The sequence below is a fragment of the Perognathus longimembris genome, chromosome 1 (genome assembly GCF_023159225.1).
Source record: "Perognathus longimembris pacificus isolate PPM17 chromosome 1, ASM2315922v1, whole genome shotgun sequence".
NCBI lineage: Eukaryota > Metazoa > Chordata > Mammalia > Rodentia > Heteromyidae > Perognathus > Perognathus longimembris.
The window spans coordinates 66817593-66831063 of record NC_063161.1 but is presented as its reverse complement, the minus strand read 5'-3'; the positions used below and the strand labels follow the sequence as shown (position 1 = coordinate 66831063).

The 13471-nt window shown below is 44.9% G+C and overlaps 1 protein-coding gene across 1 annotated transcript in view; it reads left to right on the top strand.

Annotated features, from left to right (window-relative positions):
- The window catches only part of Amn1 (antagonist of mitotic exit network 1 homolog), a 41755-nt gene extending 30449 nt beyond the window's left edge, over positions 1-11306 (top strand). Inside the window, exons 6-7 of the mRNA XM_048366974.1 lie at positions 1327-1438; positions 10799-11306. Coding sequence (XP_048222931.1) covers positions 1327-1438; positions 10799-10872 — 186 coding nt within the window. The 3' untranslated portion in view covers positions 10873-11306. The remainder of the gene's footprint in view (positions 1-1326; positions 1439-10798) is intronic.
- Positions 11307-13471: the final 2165 nt, after the last annotated feature.

The following is a 13471-nucleotide window of genomic DNA, read 5'->3' as shown; positions in this document are numbered from 1 at the left end:
GCTGGGAATGTGGCCTAGTGGTAAAGTGCTCGTCTCGTATACATGAAGACCTGGGTTCGATTCCTCAGCACCACTTATATAGAAAAAAGCCGCAAGTGGCACTGTGGCTCAAGAGGTAGAGTGCTAGCCTTGAGCAAAAAGAAGCCAGGGACAGTGCTCAGGCCCTGAGTCCATGCCCCAGGACTGGCAACAAAAACAAAACAAATAAATCATGAAAGAGGTTTAAGTTAGAGGCAGTCATCAACATGCATACCTGTAATCCCAGCTCCTCAGGAGATACAGAGGCAGGAGGAGTTTGAGGACAGGCAGGACAAAGTTAGCCAGACCATTTCTCAAACACAAAATGAAAACATGTGGCTTCAGCAGTAGAGCCACCAGCCTAGCACACTCCAAGTCTTGGGTTCCATCCCAGAACATTAAAAGGTCTTACATTAGTATTCAGCCTTTGAACAAGCATTGATACAGAGTCAGCTCTTAAAAAGATTTGAGAATAACGTCTGGTTTTTATATTTATTTGGACTTGAACTCTGGGCCTGGGTGATGGGAGCTCTTCAGCTCAAGGGTAGCTCTCTACCACTTGAGCCACAGCACCACCTCCAGTTTTCTGGTGGTTAATTGGTGATCTTGTGGGCTTTTCTGCCTGGGCTGGCTTTGAACCACAAACCTCATATCTCAGCCTCCTGAGTAGCTAGGATTACAGGTCTGAGCCACCAGCACCTGGATCAGTCTGTTGTTTTTTTATTAGTACTTTCTTTTTCTTTTGTTTTTGTGTGGGACTTGAACTTAGAGTCTGGATGCTGTTCCTGAGCTTTTGTGCTCTAGTCTAGTGCTCTACCACTTGAGCCACATCTCCACTTCTGGCTTTTTTTCGTGATTATTTGGAAATAAGAGTCTCCAGTTAATCAGCCCTGCCCAGGCTGGCTTTGAACCATGATCCTCAGATCTCAGCCTTCTGAGTAGCTAGGATTACAGGCACAAGTCACCAATACCTGGCTCATTCATTAATTTCAAAATTAATCAGACATACTCTTTGCCTACATATTCATCCCTTCCTTCCTTCCTTCCTTCCTTCCTTCCTTCCTTCCTTCCTTCCTTCCTTCCTTCCTTCCTTCTTTCTGCCAGTCCTGGGGCTTGAACTCAGGGCCTGGGCACTGTCCCTGGCTTCTTTTTGCTCAAGGCTAGCACTCTACCACTTGAGCCATAGTGCCACTTCTAAGCCTTTTTCGTGTATGTGGTGTTGAGGAATCGAACCAGGGCTTCATGCATGCTAGGCAAGCAGTCTACCACTAAGCCACATTCTCAGCCCTTTTTTCTTCTTTTAAACAGGAGATTCACATGGGGCACTGTGTCAATCTGACAGATGATGCTGTGGAGGCTGTTCTTACCTACTGTCCCCAGATATGCATATTGTGCTTCCATGGATGCCCCCTGATAACAGGTCAGTCCCAGAGACTTGGGGGTTCTCCACTTTTAGCTTCATGAATATAAGCTGAGAGACCTTGAGGAAATAGCTTCAATTATTCCATTTCCTTCTCTGTACTTATGATGATGGCCACACAACTCTATATGGCACCTGGAACCTAGCTCAGTAAATGTCAAGGATGATGATGATAATGGTGCTGGCAATGGTGGTGGTAAGTGTTTAACATATGTCAGCTGTTTGAGACTGATGGCAGCAGCCCTGGTCATGGCCTGGTTATCAAACATGATGCATAAGCCAGGCACTGGTGGCTCATGTCTATGATCCTAGCTACTCAGGAGGATGAGATCTGATTATCTCAGTTTGCAGCCAGTCCCAGCAAGAAAGTCCATGAGACTCTTATCTCCAATTAAGCACCCAAAAAAGCTAGAAGTAGAGCTGTGGTTCAAGAGGTAAAGGTGCCAGTGGCTCATGGCTATAATCCTATCTACTCAGGAAGCTGAGATCTGAGGATTACAGTTCAAAGTCAGCCTGGACAGGAAAGTCTGTGAGACTCATTTCCCAAGTATATCACAGAAAAAGCCAGAAGTGGCACTGTGGCTCAAATGGTAGAGTGCTACCCTTGAGCAAGAAGAAACTCAGGGACAGCAACCAGGCCTAGAGTTCAAGCCTTAGGACTGGAATAAATAAATAAACAAATAACATGCTGCTTTATGTAGACAATAATTTTCAATGTTATAATATATCTATTATAAAATTACATCAGCAGCTTACTACAATTACTACAGCAAGCTGTAGACGTCGAGATTCAGAAGAATAACTCTTAACTCAGGCTAATGAGACTCTTCACCAAAGGAGCACAAAAGAGCCATAGCCTTGAGGCACTGATGGCTCACACTGTAATCCTAGCTACTCAGGAAGTTGAGATCTAAAGATCCAGGTTCTAATCTAGCCTGGGCATGGAAGTAGGAGAGACTCAATCTCCAGTTAAACAGCAAAAAGCTGGACACTCAAGTATGGCTCAGGTGGTATAGTGTCAACCTTGAGCAGAAAAGCTAATAAGCAAGGCTATACGACCCAACTGAGGGCCAGTGGCTCATGTCTATAGTCCTAACTACTTAGAAGGCCTGAGCTTTGAAGCCAACACTGGTAGGAAAGTCAGTTAATTTTTTTGTCAGTCATGGGACTTGAACTCAGGACTGGGGTGCTACCCCTGAGCTCTTCACTTAAGGCTAGTGCTCTACCACTTAAGCAACAGCACCACTTCCAGTTTTCTTGTGGTTAATTGGAGATAAGAGTCTCACAGACTTCCCTGCCCTGGCTAGCTGTGAACTATGGATCCTCAAATCTCAGCCTCCTGAGTAGCTAGGATTACAAGCCTGGGCCACCAGCACCCAGCCCTTTCATTCTTAAGTCAATTAATGAGCAAAAACCCAGATGTGGCTCAAGTGGTTGAGTGCCAAACTGGAGCAAAAAAAGCTAAGTGATAGTGTGAGGCCCTAAATTCAAGCTCCAGTCCTCCCCCCCCCCCCCATACACACATACAATAGATCTTTCCAGAAAACCAATTAGAAGTCTATACATCTACCTCTGAGTATGTGTATGGACTTCACCTATACACTGGCAACCTATCAGTTGACTATTAGCTTCATTGTCCCTACTTTTAAATTTTTATTTTTTTTTCAAATTTTTATTAACAAACTGATGTACAGAGAGGTTACAGTTTCATATGTTAGGCATTGGATACATTTCTTGTACTGTTTGTTTTAAATTTATTACTGTTACTATAAATGTGATGTGCACAGGGGTTGCAATTACATAAATCAGGTAAAGGTACATTTCTTTTTGGACAATGTCACTCCTTTCCTTGCTCTCTCTCAGTTTTTCCCTCCCATCCCCATCCATAAGTTGTATAGTTCATTTTCAATACAGTGTCTAGTGAGTGTGGCTCAAGTGGTAGAGTGTCTGCCTTGAGCACAAAGAAGCCCAGGGACACTGCCCAGGACCCCTGAGTTCAAGCCCCAGGACTAGAAAAAAAAAGAAAAGAAAGGAAAGAAAAGAGAAGAGAAGAAAAATAGCAGTGAAACCAGGTGCTGGTGGCTCACACCTGCAATCCTAGCTTCTTAGGAGGCTGAGATCTGAGGATCATGGTTCAAAGCCAGCCCAGGCAGAAAAGTCCCTGAGATACTCTTATCTCCAATAAACTATCAAAAACCAGGAGTGGAATTGTGGCGCAAAGTGGTGGAGTGCTAGCCTTGAACATAAATTGCTCAAGGACAATACCCAGACCCTGAGTTCAAGCCCAGCTCTACTTCTGGTTTTCTGGTAGTTAATTGGAGATAAGAGTCTCAAAAAGAAGCCAGGGACAGTGCTCAGGGTCTGAGTTCAAGGCCCAGGACTGGCAAAAAAAAAAAACCCACAAAACCAAACAATCTCACAGACTTTCCTGCCTGGGATGGCTTTGACCTGTGATCCTTAGATGATCTATCTCACTGTCCTGAGTGAGCTAGGATGACAGGCGTGAGCCACCAGCACCCAGCTTTTATACATACATATATGTACATATACATACATATATACATATATATATATATTTACTGGGACTTATACTCTTTTTTTTTTTTTTTTTTTTTTTTTTTTTGCCAGTCCTGGGCCTTGGACTCAGGGCCTGAGCACTGTCCCTGGCTTCTTTTTGCTCAAGGCTAGCACTCTGCCACTTGAGTCACAGCGCCACTTCTGGCCATTTTCTGTCTATGTGGTGCTGGGGAATCGAACCCAGGGCTTCAAGTATACAAGGCAAGCGTTCTTGCCACTAGGCCATATCCCCAGCCCTGGGACTTATACTCTTGAAGTTAGGATCTGGTGTTCTCTCTTATCTTTTTGCTTCATGGTTGGTGCCCTCCCCCTTGAGCTGCACCTCTAGTTCCAACTTTTTTTTTTTTTTTTTTTGCCAATCCTGGGGCTTGAACTCAGGGCCTGAGCACTGTCCCTGGCTTTTTTTTGCTTAAGACTAGTACTATACCACTTAAGCCACAGTGCCACTTTGGGCTTTTTCTGTATATGTGGTGCTAAGGAATCGAACCCAGGGTTTCATGAATATGAGGTAAGTACTCTACCACTAGGCCATATTCCCAGCCCCCAACTATTTTTTTAAATATTCTAATAGTTCATGAGCTATCATCACTACAACTCTCTCATGTCTGTCCTTAAACTGTTTTAGATTTTTATACCAATCTAATAACTCCAAGCAAGGTTAAATGAATGTTCTTTGCCCTGGTTCGGTTCCAAAAGGTGCAGAGATTAGACAAGAAAAGAAAAGGCTCAACACCAGCATAGGTTTATTGGGGGAAAAGACCTTTGGAAGGGAAGTCCCTCCCCCAGCTCAAGCCCCCTTGCTTACACATTGGTGTATTTGCAGTGGGGTAGCTAGCATTGTCTGGCGGGGGTTGGTGTGAAGATAACTACTGATAGGACAAAATGTTATGGGGTTCGAGGGAGGGGTTTCCCCACCCCTCCAAGAGTCCACCACACAGAGACAGTCTCAAGCAAAAAGATGGATTTATTGGGGAAGTAAAAAGTGAACTGACCAGTCAGGGCCGCAGCACAGACTCGGGAGCTGTAACTATGACACCCACCAGTCCTCAAACTGGGCTTTATATAGGTATAAACTGTGTATTGTACAGCAGGTGGTCATGTATCACTGATGCTGGGGGTAGAGCCAGTCACAAATGGGTTAAGCAAGCCGTTTACAGAAGCAGAATTTTGCGGTCAGGCTGACCTAGTACCAACTTTATTTTAACAATTGTTACCATGTTTCCCTATTGCCACTAAGCAAGCATGAGCAGGCCAGAACAATCCAGTACTCAGTCATAAGTAAACCAACCTGACAGTTACCATGACATTCCTATAACTACTATTATGATTATTCATATAGTCTATGACTATGATCATTTTTTACTGTCCATTACCATGGTTGCTACCTAGGCACAGAGAGGAACAAGGGCTCCCTATATTTATGTTACACTACAAGGAACTAGCCTCACAGGTGGGGGTACAGCCCTCTAGCATAGAGTCATTACCAGGGTTTAGAAACCGTTATAATTTTAACACTAAAACTTACTATATTTCCAACTCTGAAACTCCAGGCACCTAGTTCTAAGAAAACGTAGGGATCCAGGCTCACTTTATTCACACATTGTTTCATTTCTGTGAGCAAGGGGGGGGGGGGGAACTTAGCACATTCAAGATGGAGTTAGCTCTGCTCCCCCCTACAATATCACATAAATCATGTGGAAAAGGGGTCACAGCTGAGGGCAGGGAAGGAGCTAGGCTGGATTTTGTGCTCAAGGCCTAATTGACAGTAAATTTTTGGTCGGGCACCAGCCACAGGAGTTCAGCCAGTCAAAGAGAGAGGATAAGGAGGGTGTGTTAGTAAATCATGGCACTGGTCTGGGGCCTCAAGATAAGGCCAAATGGATCTTCGAACCTAACAACAGTCAGCTCAAGTTGGAAATGTTGCAGTAGGGAAGACAATGTCTGCTAGGTTCAAAAAAAGGAGAAAGGCTAGAAAAAAATAACAGCACAGGTTGATTAGAAAACAAAAAACAAGGGCTGGGAATATGGCCTAGTGGCAAGAGTGCTTGCCTTGTATACATAAAGCCCTGGGTTCAATTCCCCAGCACCACATATATAGAAAACAGCCAGAAGTGGCACTGTGGCTCAAGTGGCAGAGTGCTAGCCTTGAGCAAAAAAAAGCCACGGACGGTGCTCAGGCCCTGAGTCCAAGCCCAGGACTGGCAAAAACAAACAAACAAACAAAAAACCAGGAACTGGTGGCTCACACCTGTAATCCTAACTACACAAGAGGCTGAGATCTGAGGATCCTAGTTCAAAACCAGCCTAGCCAGGAAAGTCCATGAGCTTCTTATCTCCAATTAACCACCAAAAAAAACTACAAATAGAGCTATGGCTCAGGTGGTAGAGTGCTATCCTTGAGCAAAAAAAACATAGGGACAATACCCAAGCCCCCAGTTCAAGTCCTAGGACTAGTGCACGCGCACACACACACACACACACACACACACACCTGCCTGCAAGGGGGAGCTTCCAGCCAAAGCTAGAGACTCAGTCCTTGCTCACAATCTGACAAATTCACAGTGGATCTGAAAGAATACTAGCATTGTCAACTAGGAGTGGCTTGGGAAGAACTAGAATGAGAGAACTGGTGGTAAACAAGGGCACATCTTGGGCTGGGGAGGAAGCCAGGGCCACCTATAAGCTCAAGGTCCACCCTGGAAGCACATTTTGGTCTGCTGCATGAGTTTATCTGGTCTGGGAAAGAGGTGGGAGTGTTCATGAATCAATCGAGACACTGTTCCGGGGCTTCAAGATAAGGCCATTTGGAACTAAGGATGTCATTAATTTGTTGGACAAAAAAGAACAGAGAAGCTTGTTCTCTGTCTTCTAGCTTGCCAGCTATGGATCTGACCCATTACTGCAAGCGTGGGGTGGGGGCGGGGGGAGGTGAAAGGAACCTCCAGCCACATCTCAGCCTCCTGATGAGTTAGGATTATAGATGGGAGCCACCATACCTAGCCAATAAATAAATAGGAAAGGAAAAGGAGGAAGAGAGGAAAAAAAGGGAAGAAAGAAAGGTGACAGAAAGAGATTGAGAAAGAAACTATCGACATTAATTATTGACTACCTTAACCCCACAGTCCTAACGGCTCTAAATTATCATGGGATGGAGCTGCCTAAGCACATTGATGCTGTGCCATCACATCTTGTGGCAATATGCTGTCACCTAGCGTCAGAATATTTAAATTGCATAAAACTAGGTGACGTGCTTACTGCTGGACTTCTTATCCAGGAGTGACTCGTGTGACATGTGTTGTCAGAGGACTGATGTTGTAGTGGTCACAACTGGAGAAAATGACAAAACAATCTGAGAAACCACCACCAGATAAAATGAAACTCAGTGGGCTGGGAAGGTGGCTTAGCAGTAGAGTGCTTGCCTAGCATGCATGAAGCCCTGGGTTCAATTCCTCAGTACTACCTAAACAGAAAAGGTCGGAAGTGGCACTGTGGCTCAAGTGGTAGAGTGCTAGCCTTGAGAAAAAGAAGCTCTGAGACAGCGCTCAGGTCCTGGGTTCAGGACTCAGCACTGGTAAAAAAAAAAAAAAAAGCATTGGCTGTTAGCAGTGGAAGGCAGGCAGGCAGTCAGGCTGGAGAACTGGATTGTGTATGCAGTGAATTTTTAGCTACCTTGGGGGGATAATGACATTATTGCAATAACTTTGGGTCCTAGGTGCTGTCCTGAGCTTTTTGCTCTAGACTAGCAATATACCACTGAGCCACAGTGCCAATTCTAGCTTTTTCTGCATGATTTATTGGAGATCAGAATCTCTCAGACTTCCCTGCCTGGGCTGGGTGTAGGCCACCAGTGCTCAGAATGGCTGTCCTTTTTGTGTATAATTTTTTTTTGCCAGTCCTGGCGCTTGAACTCAGGGCCTGAGGTGTCCCTGGCTTCTTTTTGTTCAAGGCTAGTACTCTGCCACTTGAGCCACAGCACCACTTCTGGCCTTTTCTATATATGTGGTGCTGAGGAATCTAACCCAGGGCTTCATGTATATGAGGCAAGCACTCTTGCCACTAGGTCATATTCCCTGAGCCACAGCGCCCCTTCTGGCCATTTTCTGTATATGTGGTACTGGGGAATTTAACCCAGGGCCTCACATATAGGAGGCAAGCGCTCTTGCCACTAGGCCATATCCCCAGCCCTATTGCTTTTCTTTTTAAAATTTATACACAGGGCTGGGGATATAGCCTAGTGGCAAGAGCGCTTGCCTCCTATACATGAAGCCCTGGGTTCGATTCCCCAGCACCACATATACAGAAAATGGCCAGAAGTGGCGCTGTGACTCAAGTGGCAGAGTGTTAGCCTTGAGCAAAAGAAGCCAGGAACAGTGCTCAGGCCCTGAGCCCAGTTCCTAGACTGGCCAAAAAAAAAAAAAGGAATAACCAACTCTTGGGTGGGAGGTGTGGCCTCAGCTAGTAGACTGCCAGCAAAAGTGTCCCATATTGAGTTCAAGTCCTGCTCTCTGAATAATCAAGAGAATGGCTATGATTCTGTTTGCCTAGATCTTCTTTAATTTCTTTCAACAATGTTTGTAGTTTGTAAAGCATACTTGTGTATGTATGTACCTATGTGCCAGCCCTGGGGCTTGAACTCAGAGCCTAGATTCTGAGCTTGAGTTTTTTTGCTCAAAGTTCATGCGCTACCACTTTAGCAACAGTTCTACTTTCTGCTTTTTGCTGGTTAATTGAAGGTAAGAGTGTCACAAACTTTCTTGTCTGGGCTGACTTTGAACTGAAATCCTCAGATCTCAGCCTCCTGAGTAGCTAGGATAATAGGTGTGAGTCACAGGTGCCCAGTTTGTAGAGGCGTTAAAATTTGTTAAACTCGGGGCTGGGAGTATGGCCTAGTGGCAAGAGTGCTTGCCTCCTACACATGAAGCTCTCGGTTCAATTCCCCAGCACCACATATTTGGAAAACGGCCAGAGTGGACGCTGTGGCTCAAGTGGCAGAGTGCTAGCCTTGAGCAAGAAGAGGCCAGAGACAGTGCTCGGGCCCTGAGTCCAAGGCCCACGACTGGCCAAAAAAAAACAACAAACAAAAAAATTTGTTAAACTCATTCTTCAGTATTTCCTTTTCTTTTTTTGGCTAGTCCTGGGGCTTGGACTGAGGGCCTGAGCACTGTCCCTGGCTTATTTTTGCTCAAGGCTAGCACTCTGCCACTTGAGCCACAGCGCCACTTCTGGCCATTTTCTGTATATGTGGTGCTGGGGAATTGAACCCAGGGTCTCATGTATATGAGGCAAGCACTCTTGCCACTAGGCCATATCCCCAGCCCCAGTATTTCCTTTTCTTTGAGATAGTCTCACTATGTTGCCCAGACCTACCTTAAACTTGTGATTTCTCAAGACCACCCTTGGTTTGATGCTGGGGAGTAGCACCCTTTAAAAAAAATTAAAATAGGGGCTGGGGATATGGCCTAGTGGCAAGAGCGCTTGCCTCGCATACATGAGGCCCTCGGTTCGATTCCCCAGCACCACATATACAGAAAAATGGCCAGAAGTGGCGCTGCGGCTCAAGTGGCAGAGTGCTAGCCTTGAGCAAAAAGAAGCCAGGGACAGTGCTCAGGCCCTGAGTCCAAGCACCAGGACTGGCCAAAAAAAAAAAAAAAAAAAAAAAAAATTTAAAATTAAAATAAAAAGGCTGATTTAAGCCAGGTGCTGATGGCTCATGCCTGTAATCCTAACTAGCCAGGAGGTTGATATCTAGGTATCATAGTTCAAAGCCAGCCCAGGCAGGAAAGTACTTCCCCCCCCCAACCCCCCTTCCCTGGTTGTAGGGCTTGAACTCAGGGCCTGGGTTGGGTGCTGTCCTTGAGCTTTTATGCTCAAAGCTAGTGCCCTACCACTTTGAGCCTCAGAGCCACTTCCAGTTTTCTGGTGGCTAATTGGAGATCTGAGTCTCTAGTGGGGGCTGGGAATGTGGCTTAGTGGTAGAGTGCTTGCCTAGCATACAATGAAGCCCTGGGTTCAATTCCTCAGTACCACATAACCAGAAAAAGCCAGAAGCGGCACTGTGGCCCAAGTGGTAGAGCACTAGCCTTGAGCACAAAAAGCTCAGGGACAGTGCCCAGGCCTGAGTTCAACCCCAGGACTGGCAAAAAGAAACACAAAAAGGAAAGAGAGAGGTGGGGGGAGGAGAGAGAGCACCTCTAGGGGACTTTTCTGCCTGGATTGGCTTCAAACTGGAATCCTCAAATCGTAGCTTCCTGAGTAGCTAGGAATACAGGCATGAGCCACCAGCACCCCACAAGGCAGGAAAAGTTGTGAGATTCTTACGTCCAGTTAACCACCATTTTTAAAAAAGGCAGAAGGTTCTTTATTCAAATGGTAGAGCAAAAAGTTTAGGGACAAGCTGGATGCTGATGGCTCCCACCTGTAATCCTAGCTACTTGAGAGGCTGAAATCTGAGGATAGCAGTTCAAAGACAGCCTGGGCAGGAAAATCCTTAAGACTCTTATCTCCAATTAACCACCAGAAAATGGAAAGTAGAGCTGTGGCTCAAAGTTGTAGAGCACTAACCTTGAGTGAAGAGCTCAGCGACAGTGCCCAGGCCCTGAGTTCAAGCCCCATGACTGACAAAAAAGGGGGATACCATTAATTTATGAGTTATTCAGTGGTGTACTATGCTTTATGTGGTGATATTCAGTACTTTAAATAACCCTGAGTTAAAATTATTATATCTGATTATTGTTTTCCTTTGGTAATTGTGAATTAATATGCTGTCATTATTTTCTTTTATAGATCATTCACGAGAAGTCTTGGACCAGTTAGTAGGCCCAAACAAACTAAAGCAAGTATCGTGGACTGTGTACTGAGGCTATGGAAACTTGTCTAACCAGGAAAGCTGGGCTCAGCTTCTTTCCTCAGATAGGGTGAATAGATAACTGCTACCCACTTAATTTAACACTACTTTATGACTATTGTCTTATTTAAGCTGTAACTCTTAAAGAGTAGACTAAATCCCGTGTATATAGTTTGTGCTTTGAAGCTAGCCAGATTCCTAAACATGTTACTATGACTGTGAGTCTGTATTTGTTTGATATGTTTTTATTTATGGGCTAATCCTAATATAAACTCAGGCAAAGGAAGAAACTGTTTTGTTTCTTAAGTAAAAAAAGTTTCAAATGATCTGTTTTCCCTTGAACTCTCCTCCTCTGTAGGTATTTGAGGTATATGTGAGTTTTGAGATATTTACTGGTACAAATAAATCTTAGAACTCTTTTAAGTAAAGGTCTTTCTAAAACCTTAATTATTCTGCCATAATTATTTCTGGTTTTTACTTTTACGAAGTGTTGAAATGCTAATTTGTGCCAGTGGCTGGTGGCTGATGCCTATAATCCTAGCTACTCAGGAAGCTGAGATTTGAGGATTTAAGCTAGTCTCAAAGCTAGCCGGGGAAAGAAAGTCAATGAGACTCTTAGCCCCAACTAACTACCAGAAAACCAGAAGTAGAGCTGTGGCTCAAAGTGGTAGAGTACTAGCCTTAAGTAAAAAAGCTCAGGTACCAAGTTCAAGCCCCACAAGTGAGAGAAATAAGGAAAGAAAAACTAACCTAGAACCTTGTAGCCAATGAAATTATCTTTCACACTTTCTTACACAAAGAAAAATTGATTAAAAAAAAAGTCTTTTTGAAAAGTGGTTATATAGGCCAGAAACATAGCTATGTAAAGGAAGGGTGCACGGGCTGGGGATATGGCCTAGTGGCAAGAGTGCCTGCCTCATATACATGAGGCCCTGGGTTCGATTCCCCAGCACCACATATACAGAAAATGGCCAGAAGTGGCACTGTGGCTCAAGTGGCAGAGTGCTAGCCTTGAGCAAAAAGAAGCCAGGGACAGTGCTCAGGCCCTGAGTCCAAGCCCCAGGACTGGCAAAAAAAAAGAAAAAGAAAAGAAAAAAGAAAAAAGAAAAAGGAAGGGTGCAGTGGTAATACCTACAGCCCCAGCACTTGGGAGGCTAAGGCAGGATTACAGTTCAAGGTCAGCTGGGGTTATAGGGAATTTAAACTTAGCCTAGACTGCATAATGAGAACCTGTCTCAAGAACAGAAGGGAAGGAAGTTGTCAGAAGCTGAAGTTAAAATCTTTATTATTGGACTGGAAATGTGGCTTAGTGGCAGAGTGCTTGCCTAGCATGCATGAAGCCCTGGGTTCAATTCCTCAGTATCACATACACAGAAAAGGCCGGAAGTGGTGCTGTGGCTCAAGTGGTAGAGTGCCTTGAACAAAAGAGCCTCAGGGACAGTGCCCAGGCCCTGAGTTCATGCTCCAGGACTGGCAAAAAATTTTAAAAATCTCTATTATTCTTATTCTTAGCTGATCTAACAGACAATAGATTGTTCAAAATAATAATAATAGCAGTGATGTATTTAGTGATATATTTAGCTTCTGGTTAAGCTATATAAAGGACATATTATGGCTGGGAATATGGCCTAGTGGCAAGAGAGCTTGCCTCGTATGCATGAAGCCCTGGGTTCAATTCCCCAGTACCACATATTCGGAAAATGGCCAGAAGTGGCGCTGTGGCTCAAGTGGCAGAGTGCTAGCCTTGAGCAAAAGGAAGCCTGGGACAGTGCTCAGGCCCTGAGTCCAAGGCCCAGGACTGGAAAAAAAAAAAAAGGACATATTATAATGTTTCTGTGTCATAAAGAACTTGAGAGTGGGTGCTGGAGGCTCACATCTATAATGCTAGCTACTCTGGAGGCTGAGATCTTAGGATTCATGGTGCAAAGCCAGCCCAGGTGGACAGGAAAGTCCGTGAGACTCTTATCTCCAATTAACTACCAGAAAACTGGAAGTGGTCCTGTGGTTCAAGTGGTAGAGTGCTAGCCTTGAGCTGAAGAGCTCAGAGATGGCACCCAGGCCCAGAGTTCAAGCCCCATGACAAACAACAACAACAAAAAAGCGAGAAGTAAAACTGGCTCAAGTGACTTAGAGCCCAGCTTTCAGCAAGCAAGCAGATGGAGAATACAAGTGTCTCAATCATTTGATTTAGGCTCAGGCTGCCATAGTGTATGATCTTCCTATTTATGCTTCCCTGTAGTTTAGGATGACAGCCATTGGTTAAGATGGAATTTTGCAAAGTGTGTGTGTGCCTGCACACCCGCGCCAGTCCTGGGACTTGAATTCAGGGCCTGGGTGCTGTCTGAGCTTTTTAGCTCAAGGCTACCTCCCTACCACTTGAGCCACAGCTCCATTGCTGCTGATGAAATGGAGATAAGCCTCACAAACTTTCCTGCCATTTCTAGCTTCAAAACAGGATCCTTAGATCTCAGCCTCCTGAGTAGATAGGATTACAGGTGTGAGCCACCAGTGCCTGGCTTTGAGAACTTTTTTGCCCAGACTGGCCTCAAACCAGGCTGGCCTTGAGCCCCAAACCCCTAATCTCTGCCTCCCAAGTTACTAGGATTACAGTC